This window comes from Cetorhinus maximus, chromosome 2 (genome assembly GCF_964194155.1).
Source record: "Cetorhinus maximus chromosome 2, sCetMax3.hap1.1, whole genome shotgun sequence".
NCBI classification, from domain to species: Eukaryota; Metazoa; Chordata; class Chondrichthyes; order Lamniformes; family Cetorhinidae; genus Cetorhinus; species Cetorhinus maximus.
In genome coordinates, this window is record NC_135880.1 from 93,095,184 (window position 1) to 93,121,925 (window position 26,742).

The 26,742-nt window shown below is 45.6% G+C and overlaps 2 protein-coding genes across 2 annotated transcripts in view; one reads left to right on the top strand and one right to left on the bottom strand.

The window, feature by feature from the left end:
- The window catches only part of LOC144695939 (AN1-type zinc finger protein 5-like), a 506,091-nt gene that overhangs the window by 199,412 nt on the left and 279,937 nt on the right, over nt 1-26,742 (bottom strand). The gene's annotated exons all lie outside the window — the stretch shown is intronic.
- Nucleotides 1-26,742, top strand: part of LOC144691242 (transmembrane channel-like protein 1) — a 113,570-nt gene that overhangs the window by 58,487 nt on the left and 28,341 nt on the right. The window contains exons 13-14 of the mRNA XM_078559290.1: nt 8,426-8,570; nt 11,412-11,606. Of these exons, the coding sequence (XP_078415416.1) occupies nt 8,426-8,570; nt 11,412-11,606 (340 nt within the window). The remainder of the gene's footprint in view (nt 1-8,425; nt 8,571-11,411; nt 11,607-26,742) is intronic.

Here is a 26,742-nt window from a genome sequence, read left to right on the forward strand (position 1 = left end):
TTTGGGAGAGGAAGATGTACTGGCGTGTGGGGGGTGGGGGCGGGTGTGGTGGGAGAGGAAGGTCTGTGATTGACTGGGAGAGGAAGAGTTGTTGGGGGATGAAGTTGGGAGAGGGGGAACGAAAGTGTTGGGGGAGTGAGTTTGGGAGGGGGCAGGGACTACGGGAGGAGAGGATAACGGGAGAAGATGGCAACTGGGGAGGTAGGTGTAATTCTGGGGGGGAGGAAGAAGTAAGGGTGTCTGAAGGAGTCAGGAAGGGGGAAGGGCTAAGGAGGGGGAGTCAGGGGAGAGAAGGACTAAGGGGGCAAAAGTAGTTCTTGGGATTAGGAGTTCCGGGGGGAGAAGGGGTTCCAAGGAGGGAAGGGGTTCCAAAGAGGTAAGGAGTCTGGAGGGGGGAATGTCCAGGTGAACGTGCAAGCCAGGCCTCAAATGAGTTCACGACTGTCTCCTGGGGAGCGAACTGAGGGTAGGTGTGATACGAGGGAATGGTGAGAATGACCGAGGGCAGAGTGAGACAGTAGGGTGGGAGGGTGAGGGTGTGTTGATAGTGATAGAAAGGATGGCAAGGGCAGTTGGTGGGTACTCGGATGCAGACAAGGACCCTGGGGGTGGGAAGGAGAAGGTCGGAGTGTTTAATGTGGATGTGGGTGAGATTTTCGGGCAGGAAGGGAATGTGCACGTTCATCTGGACACCCCTGAAAGATAAGTATTGTGGCTGGTAGGTCACAGAGGGGAGGTGGAAGGTGATGCCAGGGGGGTCGACAGTTATGGGGGAAAGGAAATGGGTGACTGGTGGAGTGGAAAGGATGGGGGAACGAAAGAACAACCGTATTAGCACCACGCTGTCTAAATCGAAAGTGAGACGAGAGTTGTGGTGGGTGAGATCAGGTGCTGCATGGGAGTGTGATCAATGGGTGGACAGAGATGCAGGTCAGCCCAGATGGTCAACTAAAAGTGAACCCCAGCAGGCAGCATCAAAAATGCTCAGGACAGTGAGATGAGTGTGGTATAGGAAGGATCCGCATGGGTGGGAGAGTGCTTGCATGAGACTCCGAAAGGCCTTGCCCCACACACACACACTTTTCCCTCCAGAATCACTCGTGGGCTGGCTGTGTGCAGCTGAACTACTAGTTGAGGGGTGGGGGTTGGGTGGGGTATGCAGTGAGAGGAATCTGTAAATGAAGCTGAAAGACACCATTACACATTATTCAGTGAAAGTGAATATATTTCCAGATTGTAAAGTGACAAAATGTGTTCCCCATGCAACCAACTGTGATCAGAATTTCTTAACTTTTGAACACATTAGACTTCTAGTTGCTGCCCTGACATCCGCTTCAGGGGTGGAGACAGCCTGTGCAATTGTTGGCCCTGATGCTTCTGATACCTTGGGTGTGGGTCCTCTGGAGAACTGAGGCCTAGGGGGCTCCAGCTTGCTCTGGTTGTCCTCCTGTAGGCCAGCTGCTCCCTCTGCGGTGACAGAGGATGAAGTTGAGGGGGTCACAGGCAAAGGGGACTTGGAGGGAGAGGATGGTCTCTGAGATTCCTGAGTGGATGACCCAGGGGTGTCCAGCTGCCACTTCCCTTCCTTTTGGGTGCCTGGGTGCCCCGGGCTGATTCCTTGAGAGGAAGGAGGCCTTGGGGGGATGTCGAGGTATCCAGTTTCCCTCTCGTGTTGCAACTGCAGGAAGTCACCCATGGCTCCCGTGATGGAGTGCACACATTTCCGCGTTCTGCTGGACCAGGGTCTCCATGGCGTACACCATCCTCCCCATGGAGACCTGCATACGTGCACATGTGGGCATCACTTCATCAGAGAGCAGGTGGACGCACACTTCCGACTCGCGTGCCACTCTGTTGAGGGTTTCCAACAACTCTGTGTGATGTTTTCCCCGCCTTCTGCTGACTCTTCAGGATGAGCTGGAAAGCGGAATCCAGAAGTTCGTCACCTAACTTGGACCTCACAGATGTCTCTTCCCCAGCACTTCTCCAAGTGCCAGGTAGCTGAGCTGAAGCTGCCTCCCCATGCTGTGGACACGTGTCTGTGCGGCGACTACCACATTGTGAACCCGAGCTTCCTTTAGATCTAAGTCCCACCAAGGTGTGTGTCTCTGCGCTGGTGGAGGGTATGTGTAAGTGCTGTGACGGGTCTTCCTGGCTACTTATTTCCAGCTCTTCAATGCAGGAGGTGTCCTCTTCGCTGGAGGTGAGGACGTGGATGGAGCTGAGGGACTTGTTGGCTGAGGGTGTTGGTCACTTTGCAGAGCTCCCTGTGAACCAAAGTAGAGATAATTAGTGCATGTTAGGGAGAGTACATGCACTTACGTTGAGAGAGGGATGATGTGGTGCAGGATCCTCACGAGAGTGTTCATCGCCGACCTCACTGTCACCGCAGGCACGGTCCACATCCTCACCAGACAGTGAGATGGCATGCTCCTCAAAGTGAGTGAGGGGCCGAATGTGGGCCACTCCATCCCCCAGTGTGGGACCTCTCCCTGCTGATGTGAGCAGGCTTCTCCTGCATGAAAACAGACGGAAATAGTGTGAGAAGGACACATGGTACTGCATGGAATGCTTGTGTGGTGAGCGGAGACATAGACGGAATGAGGATGCAAGCTCCAGAGAATATGGCTCTGAGGAAGATGTGAGGATGTGTGTGAGAGTTAGTATTGCTGTTCCTTGAGGTATGAGATCCCTATGGATGTGTGATGGGTTTGTGGGTGTGTGAGTTGAGAATAATGAGAAGAGTGACTTGCTCTGGAGGAACAGAGGAGATCATTCATCATTTTTCGGCATTGGGTGGCTGTCCTCTTTTGCTGGTGTTGGTGCTGACCACCACTGCCACCACCTCCCATGCTGGCTTGGCGATATTGCTGCCCATCCTGTGGCCAGAGCAGGGGTAGAGGACATCACATGGAGCCTCCACTGTGTCCAAAAGGCACTCGAGGGACATGTCATTAAACCTGGGGGCTGCAGTCTTTTTGCCTTTTGAGGCCATGTCTTACGTGCAGCAGTCGTGGCCTGGAAGCACTGAGAGGTGTGCGAGCGGCTACACTTTAAATATGGCACCTGGCGTGATGAAGTGGTGAGGTGATGGTGTGGCAGGTGAATGAGAGCCCTGTCACCATCGGAATGCCGTGTTTCCCGGGCATGCATAATTAATGCGGCGGGATTGGGACGATACAGCGTGAGAAGCAACCATTGCGGCTGGCGGGTAAAATGTTGTTTTTCCCGCCCACTACTGCACATAGTGCAAATCTGGGATAATTCCACCCAAAATATCAGCATGGAACTACAATGGTGAGAACCTGTTCAACACAACCAACCCGCGCACCTGCTGCTGGTCAGCTTCAGAGCAGTATTTCTGTGAGAGCGGGTCGACTGATTTACCTTTTTGATTTTAGATATACAGCATGTGGTGACATAACTCCAGAAAGACTGAACAGAGTGCAGCTCTTTTCTCTAGAAAAGACAAGGCTGGGAGATAACCTGACAGAGGCCTTTGAAATTATGAAGGAATTTGACAGGATAGATGTAGAGTAGATGGCAGGGAATATTACCAGGCACTTGGAGGTAGCTTTAGAGGTGGGGGAAATGAACAAAGCCAGAGAAAAATGCATTTTACCTGATCACTGACATGTTCCACACTCCACCTGGTTTTGCCAGAGGCAGCTTCTGTGTAATGACAGCAAACTGGCAGTGGCTGGAAGCCAATAAAATTAGTTAAATGGGCAATTAGCAGCAAGTTTTTCTTTTATTCATTCAGAGGTTGTGGGCTTCGCTGGTTGGGCCAGCATTTATTGCTCATCCCTAGCTGCCCTTGAGAAGGTGGTGGTGAGCTGCCTTCTTGCCCACTGCAGTCCATATGGTGTAGGTACACCCACAGTGCTGTTAGGAAGGGAGTTCCAGGATTTTGTCCCAGCAACAGTGAAGGAACGGCAATATATTTCAAAGCCAGGAGTGGCTTGGAAGGGAACTTCCAGGTGGTGGTGTTCCCATCTATCTGCTGCCCTTGTCCTTCTAGGTGGTAGTGGTCATAGGTTTGGAAGGTGCTGTCGAAGGAGTCTTGCTGAATTCCTGCACTGCGTCTTGTAGATGGTACACACTGCTGCTACTGTGAGTCGGTGGTGGAGGGAATGAACGTTTGTGGATGTGGTGCCAGTCAAGTAGGCTGCATTTTCTTGGACGTTTTAAGCTCCTTGAGTGTTGTGAGAGATGCACTCATCCAGGCAAGTCGGGGGTATTTCATCACAGTCCTAACTTTGCCTTCTACATGGTGGGCAGGCTTTGAGGAGTCAGGAGGTGAGTTACTCATTGCAAGATTCCTAGCCTCTGACCTGCTCTTGTAGCCACAGTATTTATATGGCCAGTCCAGTTCAGTTTCTGGTTAATGGTAACCGCCAGGAGGTTAATAGTGGGGGAATCAGTGATGGTAATGCCGTTGAACATCAAGTGGTAATGGTTCTATTCTCTCTTGTTGAAGATGGTTATAGCCTGACAATTGTGTGGCGTGAATGTTACTTGCCACTTGGCAGCCCAAGCCTGGATATTGTCCAGGACTTGCTGCATTTGGACATGGACTGCTTCAGTATCTGAGGAGTCGCGAATGGTGCTGAACATTGTGCAATTATCAGCGAACTGACCTTATGATGGAAGGAAGGTCATTGTTGAAGCAGCTGAAGATGGTTTGGCTGAGGACACTACCCTGAGGAACTCCTGCAGTGCTGTCCTGGAGCTGAGATGACTGACCTCAAACAACCACAACCATCTTCCTTTGTGTTAGGTGTGACTCCAACCAGCAGAGAGTTTTCCCCCTGATTCCCATTGACTCCAGTTTTGCTAGAGCTCATTGATGCCACACTTGGTCAAATGCTGCCTTGATGTCAAGGCCAGTCACTCTCACCTCACCTCAGGAGTTCAGCTCTTTTGCCCATGTTTTAACCTAGGCTATAATGAGGTCAACAGCTGAGTGGCCCTGGCAGAACCCAAACTGGGCAGATTATTGCTAAGCAAATGTTGCTTGATAGCACTGTTGATGGCCCCTTGCATTACTCTATTGATGATCAAGAGTAAACTGATGTGGCAGTAATTGGCCGGGTTGGATTTGTCCTGCTTTTTGTGTACAGGACATACCTGGGCAATTTTCCACATTGTCGGGAAGATGCCAGTGTTGTAGCTGTACTGGAACAGCTTTGCTAGGTGCGCAGCAAGTTCTGGAGCACAAGTCTTCAGTACTAATGCCTGAATATTGTCAGGTCCCATAACCTTTGCAGTATCCAGTGCCTTCAGCCGTTTCTTGATGTCACATGGAGCATTGGCTGAAGTCAGGCATCTGTGATGCTGGGGACCTCTGGAGGAGGCCGAGATGGGTCATCCATTTAGAACTTCTGGCTGCAGATTATAGCAAATTGCATTGATGTGCTGGGCTCCTCCATCATTGAGGATGGGGATATTTGTGGAGCCTCCTCCTGCAGTGAGTTGTTTAATTGTCCACCACCATTCACGACTGGATGTGGCAGGACTGTGGAGCTTAGATCTGATTTGTTGGTTGTGGGATCACTTAGCTCTGTCTATCACTTGCTGATTATGCTGTTTGGCACACAAGTAGTCCTGTGTTATAGCTTCACCAGGTTGATAGCTCATTTTTAGGTATGCCTGGTGCCGCTCCTGGCATGCCCTCCTGCACTCATCATTTAACCAGGGTTGATCCCCTGGCTTGATGGTAATGGTAGAGTGGGGGATATGCTGGGCCATGAGGTAACAGATTGTGTTCGAGTACAATTCTGCTGCTGCTGATGGTCCACAGTGCCTCATGGATGCCCAGTCTTGAGTTTCTCGATCTGTTTGAAATCTATCCCATTTAGCACTGTAGCAGTGCCACACAGCATGATGGAGGGTATCCTCAATGTGAAGGTGGGACTTTGTCTCCACAACGACATTGCAGTGGTCACTCCTACTGACACTGACATGGACAGATGCATCTGCGGCAGGCAGGTTGGTGAGGATGAGGTCGTATGTTTTTCCCTCTTGTTGGTTCCCTCACCACCTGCCGCAGACCCAGTCTAGCAGCTATGTCATTTAGGACTCGGCCAGCCCGGTCAATGGTGGTGCTACCAAGCCTCTCTTGGTGATGGATATTGAAGTCCCCCACCGAGAGTACATTCTGTGCCCTTGCCACCCTCAGTGCTTCCTCCAAGTGGTGTTCGACATGAAGGAGCACAGGTTCATCAACAGAGGGAGGGCGGTATGTGGTAATCAGCAGGAGGTTTCCTTGCCCATATTTGATCTGATGTCATGAGACTTCATGGGGTCCGATGTTGAGGATTCCCAGGGCAACTCCCCCCTGACTGTATACCACTGTGCCGCCACCAGTGCTGGGTCTGTTCTGCTGGTGGGACAGGACATACCCAGGAATGGTGATGGTGGTGTCTGGGACATTATTTGTAAGATATCATTCCGTGAGGATGACCATCTCAGACTGTTGCTTGACTAGTCTGTGAGACAGCTCTCCCAATTTTGACACTGGCCACCAGATGTTAGTAAGGGGGACTTTGCAGGGTCTACAGGGCTGAGATTGCCGTTGTTGTTTCCGGTGCCTAAGTCAATGCTGGGTGGTCCATCCGGTTTCATTCCTTTTTTGTGACTGTGTAGTAGCTTACTCGGCTATTTCAGAGGGCATTTAAGAGTCAACCACATTGCTGTGGGTCTGGAGTCACATGTAGGCCAGACCAGATAAGGACAACAGGTTTCCCTTCCCTGAAGGACATTAGTGAACCAGGTGGGTTTTTACAACAATCATTTCGTGGTCATTATTAGACTTTTAATTCCAGATTTTTATTGAATTCAAATTCCACCATCTGCCATGGTGGGATTCAAGCCCTGGTCCCCAGAGCATTACCCTGGGTTTTTAGATTACTAGTTCAGTGACAATACCACTATGCCATCGCCTCCCCCCTTCCAAGGGCAGCTTTTATAATATCACATGGGCCCACACTTTGTCAGAACCTTGGCTACTCAGAAGAGGCAGCTACTCAGTGGGAGGCCAGCATGGCATGAAAATAAGATACAGTCTGACTGTTCACTAGTGCAAGTGGGAAATCTGAAGGCATGAGCAGTCAGAGACTTACCTTTGCAATAGCAACTCCTGGAGACTACTCTCACTTGCAGTGTTCAGGTTGTAGAGATGGCTGTCAGTTTCCTTAGCATTTTCTCACAGCCATTCCACTCTGCCCTACTTTAAGGCTTTTGCCTGAGTAGCACACTGATACTTCAGCCCTTGTGAAGGCTGCCGGCGTGCTGATTGGCCCTCCCTCCTCCTGCCATCCCTAATTGGATGGTGAACCTAGCGGTGGCATGTTAATTGTTCACCAGAAGGCATTTTGCTCTGGCAGCCTGGTTATAGACTTGTAAATGGTCCTGACTGCCAAAAATATCTTTTAAATTCAGTCTGATTTTTCCATTTGTGAGTCAATCCAAAACTAGGAACCATCAATATAAGACAGTTACTAGTAAATCCAATAAAGAATTTGGAAGAAATGTCATTACTCGAGAGAGTGGAACTAGCAACAACATTGCAACATCAGCAAAACCTTTCCCTGTGATAAAACATGCTCAAACAGTGCCCAGAAGACAAGCAGCAGCCTGAAATAAAGCAGCAACTAAATTGCAAGAACTGCATGGTCCCTTTAAATAGCACTAATATGGGGGCCTTCCTGCCAGTTAGCACCATGATGTGCTGGGTGAGTGAAGCCCTTAGGACATTCAAAAATCCAGAACTGATCCTGCAAGAAGTGCAGGGCCTTAATTTAAGTAACTTATTCTAGACATTCAATGTTGCCTTTGTGTGTCCCTTCCTGAAATCATATGGTAGCAGTGGCCTTCTGGCTGGGAATGTGTGCATGCTTCCTTCCCACCATATTTCAGGCTAAGTAGGCCCATTAGTATCCAAAAATGGATGCTACATCTCTAAATTTCTAGACCACTATTTTTTGGATTCACTGAAGTTTAGGGTGACCTTTAGAGCCACGAACCGTGTTGCCGATACCCGGTATGATCCTCAGGGTGTGGCTACAGCAGGTGACATAGGTTGATAGCCATCTCCTTGGTGAAGTGATTCTTCTGTGGAATATTTGACATTTCATAAATCACTGCATGTGTACCCCCAGGAGGGCCCCTTAGTTCTGTGTGTTAGTCTATGCTTCCTCTATGTGACACATCACAAATTCAACAGATTGAAGTTAATGGAGGCAGAGTGGTCTTCTTACTTTCATCTTGTAATTTCAAATGCCCTCTGAATATCTGACAGTTCATAGTGGCTTGACAGTGTTACATCACCTAATTCATATTTCTTTGTTTCTTTGAGCTTAACAATAAATTAACTACAATACTGCATTAAGATAAAGCTACAACACTTCCATCTACTCTTCAGAATGGCAAGCAATGCGAATGAGGAAGGTGGCGGAGATGACACAAGTTTTAACTTTAGTTGGAAGATGTTTACAAGCTGGGACTACTTGATTGGCAATGCAGAAACTGCAGACAATAAGTTTGCTTCCATCACTACCAGTTTTAAGGTACTGCATTTCTTTGCAGTTGTCATTTATAGGATTATAAAAATTCATTGATGAACATTAGCATATTACTTCAAGTTTCAATTTGTTCTTTTTGGTGAACAGATTTTTGAAATGGTCCATGCAATAATTGTTAAAGTATGTCTATGATTTTGTGCAAATTATTTAATTTGTCCGAACGTCATGTTAATAGTCCAAGAGCTGGTTAATGTGATAATATAAGTGTGGGAGAAGAAAAGTCTATTTCGACTATCAAGTCCATGACCTACACAGATCATATAGTTTGCACTGTCACAGATTCTACCCATCCTACTCAATATTGCCTGAAGAAGGTAACTTTTTTTTTATTCATCAAGGGATGTGGGCTTTGCTGGTTTGGCCAGTATTTATTGCCCATCACTAATTGCCCTTGACAAGGTGGTGGTGAGCTGCCTTCTTGAACCGCTGCAGTCCATGTGGCATAGGTAACTTTCCAGAGATAAAACCACCAGAAAGGCTCTGCCGCTTTGTGAAATGGTTTCCCATCATTGAACATAATGGGCAAAACTCCAAATATACTTAAGCCCTCATTATTCAACTGTAACCAATTGTATGATACCTGTGATTCATTTATAACCCCAAAAGTATCTATATTTTCAAGCCTCAAATTATTTTAAAGATTATATCATGTCCCCTTCCACTTTGCTTTCCTTTAGTCATAGCAAGCTCAGTTCTGCACAATTTAACAACTAGACTACATGTCTAAGCCATGTAATTATCCTTGATATTCTCCTTTGAATACTATTCAAAGCGCCAGGGTCCATTTACTGCATACATATTGCAAATAATATTCTAAATGTTGCCATAACAAGTTATATTATGTTAAAATGTTTAGAATCAAAACTCCTTAAGAAGCATAAGGTTAGTAATGATTGAATACTTTCTGAAAATTCTTAGATCCCATCAACATCTTTTTCTTTTTCCTCCTTTCCTAATCAATACCCATTCAATGCCTCCTGCTGTGATTTGTGTTATTGTAAAAGTAGTGACATCAAAAACTATCAGATATTCTGTAGCATGGACACTTAACTCAATCAGGTCACTTTGAATGTTAGAAAACGTTACAGAGTAGAATTTTCTTCCAGGCCTGCACGCAGTGTGTGCAGTATCCTGAGGTCAGCCCAGAACTGGGCGAGTGCCTCTTTTCAATAAATTTTAGGCTGCTAAAGGGCAGTGAACCTCAGGTAAACTAGATGGGTGAGAAAAGCAGGGGTGGTGGATGTGGAGAGGGGGGTGCAATTACAGATATCAGTGGCCCTTACGGGTGCTGCAGAACTGGGATAAAAAAGCACCTTGCTCCTCCAGTCTTCACATGAATTTAAAAAGAATCAAACTTAACCTTTTTGGCGGCAACCAAGTAAACCTGAGCAGAGCAGAACTGCCCATTCAGGGCAGACTAATTTCCCTGGGAGATTCTAAAAAGGATGCTGGGCTCCTCTTTAGCATATGCAAGTGGGCAAATGCTATTTTAAGTGCCCTAAAATTGACCAAGGTCAGTATGGCATTGGATGTTTGTAAAGCATCAATGGGCACAGGAAAATCGATGCAATGATGAACAGTTTCTCCCCAAATATTTCTAAATGTTCCCTCCATATCATTTATAAATAGTAGAGGCAAAAAGAAACCCAGGACAGATCCTGTGGAACTTATGTTCCTAGTTTATTCTACTTACTAACACTCTCTATCTATTGACCAGAACTATTTTAAATTATATTTTATATTAGGATCCCAAATGATGCAGTTAGGATATTTAACTAAAAGGTTTAATTTTATATTATCCAATATTATCAAATTTTAATCATGTATGTGTGAATATACACCATTCTTTGCAACTTTTTCAATCCGTGTATGATATCGGGGCTAATTATGAGGACGGGCACTGGGGCTAATTATGATGATGGGTTGCATAGACTGCGGCTTGTATTCACATGAGCATAGAAGATTAAGAGGTGTTTAAAAGATTTGATAAGGCAGATAGAGGTAAACTATTTCCTCTGGTGAGGAGTCCAGAAAAAATCTGTATTGCCATAAAATTAGAGCTAGGCAGTTCAAGGGTGACATCAAGAAGCAGTTCATCATTAAAACAGTACTGAGCTCTCCCTCAGAAAGCTGCTGAGGCTAGGGTAATTGAAAATTTCAAAAACTATGATTGATAAGTTTTTGTTACAGAAGAGTATGGAGGGTTAGGCAACCAGTGTGGGGAGATAGAGTTCAGATACATATCAGCTTTAATCTAATTGAGTGTGAATCAGGATCCAGGGGCTGAATTGCCAACTGCTGTTCTTATGTTCTTCTCATATTTCCACACTTAAACTCAAACCATTATCTACACTGAATGCTATTAGCAAAAGATATTGATCTTGAACACTGCTAACAGCAAGAGCAACCTCTGGTTGCTGCTTTGTCCATTCATGCCCCTTTTCAAAAGTAATGAACAAAGCTATTTCTTGTGTGTTTTATCCATTATTATTACTAACACAAAATGCAATAATGAAAAATCCCACCAGACTAGACCTAAGTGCTGAAAAGTAATTTATTGTTTTGCATGTGATGTTTGGCTCATGCAGGACACCAGGTTGCATCCATATGCTGAGTTATCTTTTGCTAAGACACTGACCTTTTATAAAATTATGATAGAATGCCTAGATTCTTTACATTCTGTATCAATCTAATGGATCATTGAACCTACATTTGTAACTAAAATAATATATTCATCTAAGATTCACGTGCCATAAGTTGTTAGTCCTGCAGATGAATACTTTATTAAACATTCACAAATGACTTTAAAAATTAATTTGAACACAGGAATCCATTCTTGAGGAACAAGAGAATCGGAAAGAAGGAAATATCCATTTAACCAGATTCTTACGGGTTCTTGCCAACTTTTTGGTACTCCTCACTCTGGCTGGAAGTGGTTATCTTATTTTCTTCGTCGTCAGAAGGTCTCAGAAGTTCGCTCAGGAGGGACTGGACGACTATGGATGGTGGGAAAGAAATGAAGTTAGTGCATCTGAGTAGCTTACACAACTGTGGGAACAGGGCGACAGATGGAATCAGTTGCATAAATCTAGCTGTGCTTCAAAACACACCTTTTAATTATTTTAAATAGACTATTTGTCTTTCATAAACTCTGAGCTGTATTGGACCATTTGACTCATAAAAATCTAGATTTGCCCACTTAATATTAGTTGCACAACTCCCATTTTTTGATGCCTGTTACCTGCTTAAATTTCTAAATAAATAAATAAATAACACTTATTTTCATAAATTACATAAGGCAAAGCCAGAGTATTTCCCCACTTATTTCAATGGCAAGGTCAAATGTTGATATTTTTTCACAAATTTTCTGAAATAATTGGTTAAGAGATTATTATCAAAAAAAGCATTGAATGAGTGGTTGATGATTTATTTGGAGAAAGGAGACATAGAAAACAGAAAAAAAGAGTAGGTCATTCAGCCCTTTGAGCCTGCTCTGCCTTTCAGTATGATCATGGCTGATTCTCTATCTCAACGCCACACTCTTGCTCTCTCTCCATTCCCCTTGACGCCTCTAAAGCCTGGAAATCTATTTATTTCCTTCTTAAATATATTCAGTGACTTGGCCTCCAAGGCCTTCTGTGGTAGAGAATTCTACAGGTTCACCACCCTCAGAGTGAAGAAATTTCTCCTCTTCTCAGTCCTAAATGGTCTACCCCATATCCTGAGACTGTGACCCCTTGTTCTAAACCCCCCAGCCAGAGGAAACATCATCCCTGCATCCAGTTTGTCCCGTCTTGTCAGAATTTTATACCTTTCGATGAGATCCCTTCTCATTCTTCTAAACTCCAGTGAATACAGGCCAAGTTGACCCAATCTCTCCTCACACAATAATCCTGCCATCCCAGCAATCAGTCTGGTGAACCTTTGCTGCACTCTCTCTATGACAAGTATATCCTTTCATAGGCAAGGAGACCAAAACTGCACACAATACTCCAGGTGTTGTACAAGGCCCTGTACAGCTCTTGTACTCAAATCATCCAGCAATAAAGGCCAACATACCATTTGCCTTCTGAACTGCTTGCTGCACTTTCATGCTTGCTTTCAGTGACCTGTGTACAAGGACACCCAGGTCCCTTTGAACATCAACATTTCCCAATCTATCACAGTTAAATAATACTCTGCCACTATGTTTCCCCATCAAATTGGATAACTTCACATATCCAATTTATACTGCATCTGCCATGTATTTGCCCACTCACTCAACTTGTTTAAATCACCTTGAAGCCTCTTAGCATCCTCCTCACCACTCACATTTCCGCCAAGTTTTGTGTCATCAGCAAACTTGAAAATATTACATTTTGTTCCCTCATCCAAATCATTGATATATATTGTGAATAGCTGGGGCCCAAGTACTGATCCCTGTGGTATCCCACTAGTCACCGCCTGCCACTCCAAAATATACCCATTTATTCCTACTCCCTGTTTCCCATCTGCTAACCAATTCTTAATCCATGCCAATATATTACTCCCAATCTCATGTGCTTTAATTTTGCACACTAATCTCTTATGTGGGATTTTATCAAAAGATTTCTGAAAATCCAAATACACTACATCCATTGGTTCTCCCTTATCTATTCTGCTAGTTATGTCCTCAAAAAACTCCAGTAGGTTTGTCAAACATGATTTCGCTTTCATAAATCCATGTTGACTTTGTTTTACTCTGTTGATATTTTCTGAGTGTCCTGTTATCACATCCTTTATAATAGACTCTAGCATTTTCCCAAGTGCTGACGTTAGGCAAACTGGTCTGAAGTTCCCAGTTTTCTCCCTCCCTCCTTTTTTAAATAGTGGGGTTACATTTGCCACCCTCCAATCTGCCTGGACTGTTCCAGAATCTATAGAAGACAGAAAAGAGATTCCTAGTCAGCCATATGATGGAAAGAAAGCTAGAGCCTCTACCATCAGTATCCATAGCTCCAGACTACAACATGCTTCCAAAAGTGCATGTAAGCACAGCAACTCAGACTCCTGAGTGATCTGTAACACAGCACTACCAGGAGACAGAGAATAGGGATAAAGGTTCTCTGATTGGTGGGATGTGACAAGAGATGTTTCACATGGATCTGTACTGGGCCTCAGTTTTTCACCACATTGAGCACATGGACAAAGGAATAGATAGTTCTAAATACATATGGGCAGATTACACGAAATAGTAGGTGTAGTAAATTGTGTAGATTTGAGCACAAATCTAGAAAAGAACATTGACAGACTAAGTGAGTATTGAAAACTATGGCAGATAGAGTTCAATTTTGGGAAGTATGATGTCATCCACTTTGGATCCAAGAAAGCTAAATCAGAATGGTTTCTTAATGTTGAGATACTGGGCTGCATTTTCCCAGAATTACACTAAGTGCGGTAGTGGACGAGTAAAATGGAGTCCTACCTGCTGATGAAAATGGAAGGTTTTCACGTCGTATCTTCCCGAGCCCGCCTCATTATATATTCACTCCCGTGAAACACGCTATTTCCATGGCTGGCGGGCTCTCATTCACTTGCTCGCCATCACCCCACTGTTGCTTCACGTCGGCTGCCATCTTTAAAAGGCAGCCACCAGCAAAGCGCTCATCGCCATCAGCTCACCATCACTGCCTGGGAGACATGTCCTGCAAAGGCAAAAAGACTGCAGCCCCCGCTTCAACAACGGGTCCCTCGAACGTCTGCTGGATGCCGTGGAGGCCCGCTGGGATGTGTTCTACCCCGGCTCTGGCCACAGGATGGGTAGTAAAGTCACCAACCCGGCTTGGGAGGCGGTGGCAGTGGTAGTCAGCGCCAACTCCCTTCAGAAGAGGACAACCACACAGTGCTGCAAAAGGATGAATGATCTCTTCCATTCTGCGAGGGTAAGCCACTCTTTTCATCACTCCCAACTCACACACTCACAAATCCATCACACATCCACAGGGCCCTCACTCACTGCCTGTGAAAGGGACATCACCATTCACTCTCTCACAAACACCACCATTGTCTTCATCCCATCCAGGAGACCACTCGCCACTCACACAGGCTAGGCATACTTATCATCAGGCCTGGCAGGCGTCCTGATACACTCTCTCCATCTCTATTCATGCAGGACAAATTGCCTCACAACAGGAGGAGAAAGGTCACAGACAGGTGGAGGGATGCCAGAATTTGAAGTTCTCATAGAATTTGAAAACAGAGCCATCCAGCTGGCCAGTGATGACCAGGACCATTCCTGTGTTGACGGTGAGGTCAGCGCTGCTCTACCAAGTGAGGATCCAGCAGTGCAACATCCATCAGACAACCATGCTGTGAGTGATGTGTCCTGTTTCACAGACCACTGCCGTGCACTAATTATCTCCCCTTGCTTTCGCAGGCACATCTGTGAAGCAGCAGACAGAGTCCATGACCCAGAGCCTCCAAGCAAGCTCCGAAGAAATCTCTGAAGAGGAACCTGAAGGCACCCTTCCTGAAGCCCCATCACAGCGCTCACCCACACCCTCCACCAGCGCAGAGAAACACACTTCGGTGGGACCTAGCTTTAGAGTAGCCTCAGGACCACAATCTGGTGAGCACATCGCACTTTCTGACCCACAGCAGGCGGAGGCAGGGACTTCCCAGGTCCCCAGCACTCGGAGGACTGCTGGAGGCCATAACATTGCTGAGTCCGAGTCAGATGACGAGCCTCTGGACTCAGTCATGTCACAGCTGCTGGAGTTGCAAATGCAAGCTCGGGAACATCAGGAAGGGATGGCCGTCGCCCCCTCAGATTGCAAGGCACGATGGAGAAGTCCGTCTGTCTTCAGGTTGAGGTGATAGCGCAGGCATTGCAATGCACTGAGGTCAACACTAGCAGGATGGCAGCCACCATGGAGACCTTGGCCCAGGATGTCACTCCAGCACTGCTGCATGGGCTTAACTCCATCGCTGATGCCATATTTGGCCTCCAACAATGTGTATGTGAGAGGAGTGCTGGGCAGCTCGATCTCACTCCAGCTACCCCTTCTGCTCACGGAGTCAGCCAGGGGCCCTCGGGCACCCATAGGGAGGAGGATCAGCAGGTGCACGCTCTTGGACCATCTACCCAGGTGACTCTGGGAGTGACTGGCCCATCTGACTCCCCTCTTCCTGAGACCTCTGCAGATCCAGCTTCACAGGCTGAGGAGGGTGCCACAGCCACACAGCAGGACCCCGAAAGCAGGCTGGGGTCCTCCAAGTATCGGCCCTCCAGAGGACGCCCGCCAGAGTCACTACAGACAGGACGTCGCTGTCAGCAGGCTGCCTCCACCTCCACTGTGGATGTCCGGGCAGCACCAAGACATAGCGGCAGGGTGAGGACAGTTAAGGACAACTAGTTGCACAGCCTGAGCATGGATGTTAATCACTTGTACATAATGTTCACTATTGTCAATAAACTCCCAAGAATGCCTCGCTGCTTGTGGCTCCTTGTTCTGTGTTCTTGTCACTCAGATGTGAAACCTTTCTGCACAAGATAAAAGGCAGGTGTCTCAGTCCAGGGTGTCTTCCCTGTGCTCTGTGCGGCCTTCAGGCCACAGTGATGGTCCAGCCTCATTCCCTGGAAACATTACTGATGCCTGCACCTCGGCAGTGCTGGTCATTGTTGCCAGAATGTAGTGGGCAGGTGCCACAGAGTTCTCCCATTCTTTCTGTGTGCTCTTAGCACCTCTAAGGTGGGGCTGGCCCCCATCACATCAGCATCTGCGACCAGTGATGCTGTGCACCAGCTCCTGAAGGTCTGAAGGCAGACACAGCATCAGATGCATCTAAAGTTTCACGGCTGCGTCTCTGAGATGGCCCTGATCATGGAGCGCAAGCAAGCTGCCCTCGGCCAGACAGGAGTCAGACATTCTCAGAGGCCATGTGAAGATCTATGGAGTGTCCTCACTGCATGTCATCATCATCCTCCTGCGATCGAGTGACTATTAGGGCCTCCGCTGCATCTCCATGACAAGAGCATTCTCACAGAGGGTATTGGCGCTGAGATAAGCCAGACTGGAGTCAAACGTTTACAACTGCAATGTGAGGATCTACGGGGAAGCCTCACCACATGTCGTTGTCAACCTTCTCAAATCTGGCAACTATGAGGGTCTCCCGAGTGCACCTGCCTCATCTAGCCAGTGCGAGAGCCTCATCTCCGTCGTCATCACCACCGACGGCCTCCTCACCCTCATAACCGTCAGCGACCTCTTCACCAGAGGAGATGTGCAGCTCCTCCATCTCCTCCTCAGCCAGCTCCTCACTCCGTTGCAGCACCAGGTTGTAAAGGGCCCAGCTGACGACAACGATGCATGACACCCTCTGTGGACTATATTGCAGGGCTCCACCAGACTGGTGCAGACACCAGAACCTCATCTTCAGCATCCCGATGGTTTGCTCCACCAAGTTGCGAGCTGCAGCATGAGCCTCATTATAGCGTCGATCTGCTGCAGTCTGAGACCACTGCACGTGTGTCATCAGCCACAGCCTCTGCAGAAAGCCCTTGTCCCCAAGGAGCCAACCCTGCAGCCTCTGTGGACCCTGGAGGACTCCAGGGATCTGCGAGTGACTCAGGATGTAGATGTCGTGCACAGTCCCTGGAAACTATGCGCACACCTGCAGGATGCATTTCTGGTGGTCGCATACCAGCTGTGCGTCCAGTGAGTGGAAGCTCTTGAGGTTGATGAAGTCCACCGAGTGTAGCGATGGAGACCTGAGCGCCACATCAGTGCAGTCAATCGCACCCTGCACCTGTGGGAATCCCGAGATCAGGGCGAATCCAATGGCCCTTGCATCCTGGCTGTCCCGGTCCCGGGCGAAATGCACAAAGTTGTGTGCCATGGAGAAGATGGCATCTGTGACCTCATAGATGCATTTGTGGGTGGTGGATTGTGATATCCCACAGGGGTCACCTGTGGAGCCCTGAAAGGAGCCACTGGAGTAGAAATTGAGCGCCGCAGTCACTTTCACAGCCACTGGCAGTGGATGCCCTCCTTGGCGCCAAGTCCTGCAGTAAGTGGCAGATGTGAGCCACTAGGACCCTAGACATGTGCAGTCATCGGCAACACTGGTTCTTAGTCATCTGCAGGAATGGCAGGCGGCGTCTACAGATCCTGGATGTTGCTAGGTGCCAACCAGCCACGGCTCGCTGTCGCTCCTGGGTAGTGTGTGCGGGAACCCCTGCTTCCCCTTCTTCATGAAGCTGCTGCTGCTGGCTTTGCGCGGCCAGGAGCCTAAGTTGCTCTCTCATCCGTCTTCTACAGTCTCTGTGGGCCATCAGGCATACAGCTAGGTCACCAGGATCCATGATCCTGATGTGGTCCACCTGCAGCATGAAAGAGAGAGAGACGTGGTTATCATGGCTGTACTTAGCACCTTTCCTGGCCCTGTGTGACCGCCCCTTAACGCTTCCCGGAGAGTGCTGGTCACCCCTCGGATGGCCAGAGATGAGTGCGCTGCATGACTGCCCTGTCAACCTGCGACATGGGGGACACTGGTCCAAACCAGGATGCTGAGATTGCAGAGGGCTGTTAGTGCCTCCAGCAGTGACTACTACATGGCCAGAGTTGGCGAGGAGATTGTACAATGTGTGCAGCCCAACTGCTCTGCAGTCCAATAAAGTGGTTGCAGACTCGCTGTTTGTTTCGGGGTGGGTAGGGGGGTGGGGTGTGTAGGGGGCAGGAAGTTGGGGGCGGTGTATGGCCTGGAGTGCTTGGTGGCCTTTGGTGCCTCCACAATGCTCGCATGGGTGGGTAGGCTAGGAACCTGACCCTAATTCTATCTCTGTGGCTGCGGCTGATCTGTTGTGGTTGCAGAGGCATGGTCAGTTTATACAGGTGTCCCTAATGCGTGACCATTTGCCTCGCTTACCCTGCCCCCCACCTCGATTGCCTGTGCGCTGGATGCAGGGCAGCACTTGACCCCACCCCCCTCAGCAGTCGCTTCCGAGGCTGGCCAGCACTTGCCCCCAGACACCACCACCATACCTCAGCAGTCATCTGTGGAGCTAGGCACCAGTTTCACACCCCCCCCACCCCCCCCCCCCCGGCGTCCCTGAGGCCTGTAAACAACGGGCGAGCTGTGGAGAACGCTGCCGCTCACTCATCTCAGTTCCCCCAAAGTGAAGGACGCCAAGTGCACGTCGCCTGCGTGTTGATGTGAAACACATCGCCGTGCTTTCCCACTGACGTGGACGGACGATACAGCGAGGTTCCAAGAGCCTGGAGGGATGGCCTTTTAATTATATGCTAAAGTATTACAATTAGCTCCCCGCCAACCGATGGTGGGAAACGCGGCCTGCCATCGGTGGGCTGAGCGGAAGATCGGGACCTGCCTTCACGCTGTCGTAAAGTGGGTCCCGCCATATTTTCCACGCACGCCACCTATCACACCCGTTACCAGTGGGCTCGGAAAATTCCACCCAGTTAGAACAGTGGGGGAGCAAAGGAGTTTAGGAGTCCATGTATACAAATCACTAAAAACCAGTACACGGTACAAAAAGTAATCAAAAAAATCATGGAAAGACAAATGGATGCAGAGCATCATAACCATAACACTTTGTAAAATCACTCCTATAAAAAATAGCGGCCTCCTGACATATAGGTACATGGATATATGGGTAAGAGGGGAGGAGGGGCAGTAAATAGGGTAAAACTGACGGTTACAATCTATGTCCAAAATTCTGATCCCCGCAGAGGGATCTACCATTGTTTTCTTTACCAAAGCCTTGAAATTGCACCTCAGTCTTTTATGGAGTGGAAAGGGTATGCGGATGTTTGGTGGATGGGGTAGATGTGAGGGGAAGAATTGTGTCAGATTTTGGATAGAAATCTACAAATGGAAATGAATAAAATGGACAATTATAAGTTAGAAGATTTGAATGAACATATAGATGCTGGATTGCTGCATAGAAAAAAATATATACATAAATAACAGTAGAAAAAGCTTTAAAATGATGTCGGGAATTTGGAACAAGATGTGGAGGCACATCAGTGTTACAGATGCCAATCTAACATTGCACATATACAGAGGAATGACAATGGGGCACATGAATAGATCAGTAAAACCAAATGTAACACCATATTTTTCTTTAAAAAATATAGGCCATTTATAGCTGAACTAGGTAAAAACTTAAATATTTCCTTCTCTAAGTATACTTGATTAAACTGATTTCATATTGATTCCTCTTTTATTAGTTGGTTTGGAGCTCACTACTTTCATCAACTGATATGTGGGGCAGCATTTTCTCCCCGTCCGGGGGGGTTGTGCGGGAGCGGGTGGGTTCCCGATCGCGCCCCCGATTCGGGGCGCGCCGCCATTTTACGTAGGCAGGCCAATTAAGGCGCACCCAGAGTGGCATCCGCCTAGAAGCACTGAGTGCTCCCTGTGTGGACGGTGGGGGGGGAGGGGGGGGATTCATTGAGCAGGTCTGTGTGCTCTTCGTGCATGTGCGTGGAAGAGCGCACAGATTTCCCTGAGGCAATATGCTGCCTCAGGGAAATCGGTTGAACTTTTAAAAATTTATTGAAGGTAAGAAAAAATTTTCCTGACATCTCCCCTCATGTGACGCTGTCACATGAGCTGGGACATGTCCATTACTTTTATTGAAAAATTTTCCGAACATTTTAATTCCCTCATGAAACCTGATCCCGCCCATGGATGAGGTTTCATGCATTTTCGGAAGGCCGCCTGGGCTCTTCACCTGCCCGCCAACCTTAAGGTTGGATGGGCAGGTCCATTAATCATTTTAATTACTTTTTTAATGGCCTCAATAGGCCGTTGACAGGTTGGCGGACGCGGGGTGATGTCGTGATGCACGCCCGACGTCACCCCACGTCGTTTTACATGTTGGCGAGTGGGCCCCGCCCCCGCATGCCGACAGGGACATGCTGCCCATGGAATAGTTGCCGGAATTGTTCTGCATCAGAGGGTGGAATTTCTAGTTCTGTACTCCTGAAGGTTGAATTTTGATGTATATTAATCAAACTGCCTTAATATATGTGAAAATTAGAATACTATTGATTGATAATATAGACTCTATCAAGCACAATTGTTAGCTGTATGTGGTCTAGAGATTTGATAATGTGCATCTTTGTGCTAAGCTAAGAATGATGATTTTAAGAGAATAATCACCTCTTATGGGCTCACTTATTTTTGTTTACATGCAATGAAACAGAACTGATGTTTATTCTTTATAACTGTTGATATCGAGACGACCAATTTATAAGCTTAGTGGGGGTCACTTTGACCTTGTGTGACAGTGTAAAAATGCAGAGCTGTCAAATCAGTTGGCTGTTTTGCACCTCCCCCCGATTTTCATTTCCATTGAAATATAATTAGGGAGTTGAACCTTTTACACTGCCACACAAAGTCAAAATGATCCCATTGCGTGCAGATATTATTTTCAGATTTAATTTTTCCTTTTCTTGATTTTAGATGTGCATCCAAGGAACCCATCAATAGTCCACTGTTGAACTTTAAGCATGTCACTTATTGTTAGGAAATGTTAGGGTAGATTTTCCTCTAGGCTGATCTGAGGTAGGTGTTATGATGTGGTAGATGATGTTTGCCAGGCAGATCCAATCCACAAAGGAAACTTGAAAGCGCTGTCACAACGCAACTTGTATTTATTTTGAAATGCATGCACTGAATTCAGAAGTAATAAATCCACAAAGACTTTAGAGATTTAAAAAAAAAACTAAAATTAAAATATTTATTAACAAAAGAAAAGATTTCAAGTGTATATATAGCTCTACAAATTACTACTATAATAAATCCTAAAATCCCTAATTAACCTGGCTCCCAGTTAGACCCCTTTTAAGGCAACGGTCCAAAGATAGATTTTAAACAGATCCAGCAAATTAACACAATACCTTAGACAGTGGAATTCATAATGGCTCTCTCCAGCTTCAGTTTCTGTAGACAGCATGTTTATGCACAAATGTTAGAGGCTTCATGAAGACTATTTCACACACTCCTGTTATACCTCACAATGCCTTCCCCTGACACATAGCCTCATCATCCTTTATATATGTTTCTCCCTTTATAATATGTAAATTCTATTGTTTCATAAGTCTTTGAAACTGCATCTCCCTCATAACATAAAAACTTTCATGTTGTCGCTATTCTCATTAACCTCTTTGAAATTCAACCCCCCCATCTATCTAAAAATGCAAATTCCTTTTACACCTTACATGCTAAGATCCCAACCATGTTTACTCATTAGCATATTAAAGACACTTCTAAACCTTACTTCTTTTGATAGCTTCAACTTGCAGTCTGCTTAGCTACAAAATATAATTAAATCACACACACAGACAGAAGAATACTACCCCCCATAAATCTACTTTACAATACACCTGAAAAATGTTATGAAAATGATTATACCTTCATGACACCTCCATCTTTAACGAAAAATGAACCATCATAATTTAAAAAGATGGTTTCATTTTCTTAACCCATCTTACATGACCTACTATACTTATCTATATACTCACACTATTACATTACCAGATGCATGCATTAACATAACAATATACATACAAATCCTTGATATCAACAGAAGTAATTTCACTCCAGTGTCCAGGTTTTAGATGCCCAATTTCCCTTTGAGCTTTAAACTCTCAACAATGCACCTGGGATTAGATTTTCTCGTCCAGCCACACGTATAATCTGTAGACTAAATGGTTGCAGTGATAAACTCCATCTGAATAACCTTGCACTTCGGTCTCAAAATCTGTCTGGAAACTTTAAAGAATTGTGGTCTGCATATACAATTGTTTCTGATGAATTGTTTGCAATGTAAACTTTAAAATGCTGCAACGCTAACACCAGACCCAGAGTCTCCTTTTTGATCATTGAATATTTTCTATGTTGTACATTCCCTATTGGTTTCTCAATTCCAGTTTCATTTTCCCCCAATACCTATATCGCTTGCATCATTGACCAATTTAAATTGCTTGGCATAATTGAGTACTGCCAAAACTGATGCTGTAGTCAATACAGTTTTCAAACTGTCAGATGCCTTCTGACACTCCTGTGTGCATTGAAACTTCTTGTACTTTTTTAATAGCCCAGTCAAAGGAGCAATCACACAGCTAAAATTTGGTACAAATTTCCGGTAAAACCCATTCATGCCCAAAATCTCAAAACTTCTAATTTTGTTGTAGGCACGGGGAAATCTACAATAGCTTTGACTTTCAAATCTCTCGGAACCACCTTACCATGCTCAATGGTATGGCCTAGGTGTGTAACTTGCGCTTTTGCAAATTCATTTATCGCCAAGCTCATCACCAAATTGGCTTCTTTTAGTTGACTAACTAATTCTTCCAGATGTTGTAAATGCTCCTCCCATGTTTGACTGAAACCTATCAAGTCATCAATATAAACAGCACAATTGCTCAGTCCTACAATTACTTTGTCAGTCTTTGACATGTTGCGGGTGCATTTTCCAAGCCAAATGGCATGACTTTAAACTGGTATAGTCCATCTGGCATCACAAAAGCAGATATCTCCTTTGCTCTCTGCGATAATGGACTTGCCAATATCCTTTCAGCAAGTCAATCTTTGTGATAAACTTTGATTCTCCCATTTTCTCAACGTAATCTTCCAACCATGGTATAGGATATGTATCTGCTTTTGTCACCACATTCACCCTTCGGTAGTCGACACACAGTCCTTGTGTTCCACTCTGTTTTGGTACCAGCGCAAACTCTAGTTACTGCAACTAGACTCAATGATGTCATTTTGAAGTATGAATTCAATTTTTTTCTGTGATAATTTTTCTGGATTTAATCTATAAGGATGTTGCCTTATTGAAGAGGAACCTTCTACACTCACATCATGTGTGGCTAAATTTGTCCTCCCCAGCTTATTCCCACAAATAGCTTTGTGTGACTGCAATAGCTTCTCCAAAACACTTTGACACTCGTTTGGAAGGTAACTTAATATCACATTTAAATTTTTAAGTACCCTCTCATTACCCAATTTGATTGGAGGAAAATCAATTTCAGAATCCTTTATTTCTACCACTTTCTCCTTACCTACCACCACTAATACCTCCTTTTGATGTTCTTCCCTGTTAAAGTACTTTGTAAGCATATTCACATGACATACCCTCTGCTTCTTTCTTCTATCTGGAGTATTTATTAAATAATTTACTTCACTCAGTTTCTTTTCAAACCCATAAAGCCTACTAAACCTTGCCTTTAATGAGTCACCCAATACTGGTAACAAAACTAACACTTTTTCCCGAGCAACAAAACTACAAGCTGTGGCTTTCCTATCTGCCTTCACTTTCATCACTTGCTGTGATATCTTTAAATGTTCTCTAGCTAACTCACATGGTCTGTACAGTCTTTCTCTGAACTGTGACACATAATCAAGGAGAGTAGTTTCTGAATTTGGACCCACCAATTTCTCATGAATCAATTTCAGTGGCCCCCTTACCTCATGACCATAGACTAATTTAAAAGGACTAAATCCAGTCGATGCATTAGGAGCATTCCTAATAGCAAATACCAAGAATGGATTTCCCCTATCCTAATCCTGTGGATAGTCCTGACTATATGCCCTCGTCATAGTTTTTAAAGTTTGGTGCCATCTTTCCAATGCCTCTTGTGACTCAGGATGGCAAGCTGTTGACTTAAACTGTTTTATCCCCAGACTGTTCATTACTTCCTTAAACAGCTGTGACATGAAATTTGAACCCTGATTTGATTGTATTTCTTTTGGTAAACCATATATTGTAAAACAATTAGTCAACTCTTCCACAATTCTTTGTTGTAATATTTCTCAGAAGTATCACTTCAGGAAACCTTATAGACACATCGATTATTATCAGCAAGTACTGATTTCCACTTTTAGTCTTAGGGAGGGGTCCTACACAATCAGTCATGACCCTAGTAAAAGGTTCCTCAAATGCTTGAATTGGAATTAATTACTGCTGACTTAATCACTGCTTGTGGTTTTCCTATCACCTGACATGTGTGACATGTTCTACAGAATTTGACTACATCTCTATGCAATCCAGGCCAATAAAAATGTTTTTGTATTTTCACCTGTGACTTTCTAATTCCTAAATGTTTCCCCATTGGAATTTCATGAGCTACCCTCAGTATCTCATTTCTATATCCAAATGGTATAACAATCTGATGCACTTCCATCCAGTCTTCATCTGCTGAAACCTGATACAGTCACCACTTTCTCATTAGCACATTGCCCTTAACGTAATAACATTCTGGAATACATTTTGCCTCTGTTTCTGAGTAATTGTCTGATATAACTATTTTATTTGTGGATCCTTTTTCTGTAACTCTACCAACAGCCTTGAACTAAACCCTTCAGCTGCTTTCTCTTCCGCTCTTTCTTCCTGAACAATCTTATCAAAGACTGTGTCAGCTAATTGAACTTCACCACCTTTTCCCTGTCTTTTAACTTCCTCTTCTTGTTTCAACTTGTGAGCTTGTGATCTTGTTACCACACAATCTGGAAACAATCCAGGATGGTCTTTCTGCAACACTTCTATTGAAAGTACCTCTACAGGCTGGTCAACTACCATAGGCATCACCCACATCTGTGACCCAGCTATATCATTACTTAGAATAAATTGAACCCCTGCAATGGGCAATTTTTCCACTACTCCAACAATTAGTTCACCTGTTTCCACTTACTCTTTAAATTTACCTTCCACAGTGGAATAGGTTTAGCATCTCCATGAACCTCACTTATCACCACCTGTTCCTGCAATGCTCCCTCTGAACAACAAATATCACTAGCCCATAACATTAAGGATTGACCAGCTCTTATGTCTCTTAAAATTTTAATATCTTTACCTACCCCACCTTGCAGACATGGAAAGACTCCCCATCACATATGAAACCTTTAAACATTTCTGCAACCTGATCCTCAGAACTCCCTTGAGTAAATTGTGAACACATTCCTACTTCTTTACCTATCACTGATTCTTCCTGCTTTACCTGTACACAAACCACTTTTTTTCTGTGCCTGAACCTCAGAACCCACAATGCTTTTACTTCCAGAGCTTTTCTGCATCCCAATAATTCCAACAGATTTTCCCTGTAATTTCCAACACATCGACTTCATGTGCCCAACTTTACTGCAATGAAAATGATTTTTTGAGTGTCACTTCTACCCTCAGCACCTTCCTTTTTAGTTTGAGAAAAAACTTCCTGAGAATTTCCACCTACTCCTCTTCCCTGACTACCTACCTTCCTTTCACCTTCCCACTTTCTATCCCCTGATTTAAAAGAGTGATGGAATAAAGGTCTAGACCTATGAAGTAACTCTTAATCATCAGCTATCTCTGCTGCTTGTCTTACCATTTTAACCATCTGTTCCTCCACATGAGTTCTCACTACCGAAGGAATTGAATCCTTAAATTCTTCCAAAAGAATTACTTCTCTAAGAGCTGCATATGTTGTCTCTACCTTTAATGCCTGCATCCACTGGTCAAAATTACTTTGTTTTACTCTCTCAAACTCAATTTAAGTTTGACCAGGCTGCTTCCTTATATTCCTAAACTTCTGCCTGTATGCGCGGACAATACGTTGTGATCTGTTTCACAATGACGGGAAGGCAGTTCACGATTGTCTGCTCAGCCTGCCAGTGGCAGGCCGCATTTCCCACCAATGGTCATTGGGGAGCTCATTGTAATACATCAGCATATCATTAAAAGGCCATCCCACCAGGCTCTTGGACCCCTGCCAATTCCTGTCCATATTGGCGGGAAAGCACGTCAACGTGTTTCACAACATCATACATGCGGCTTGCACTAGGCAGCCTGCACTTTGGGGGAACTGGAGATGAGTCAACAGTATCATTCAGCAGACCTCACCAGGGCTGCCTGTTGCTTTGCAGGGGCACTGGGGGGCCGGGGTGAAGTGCCGCCCTGCCACAGAGGCGACTGTTGTTGGGTGGGTGTTCGGGGGCAACTGCTGCCTAGACTCAGAGGTGACTATTGTCGGGTGGGTGTCCGGGGGCAACTGCTGCCCAGCCTCGGAGGCGACTGTTGTCAGGGGAGGGTCAACTGCTGCCTTGGCATTGGATCCTGCACACAACAAATTGAGGTGGGGTCAGGTTAAGTGAGGGAAGTGGCCATGCATTAGGGACACCTGTATAAACT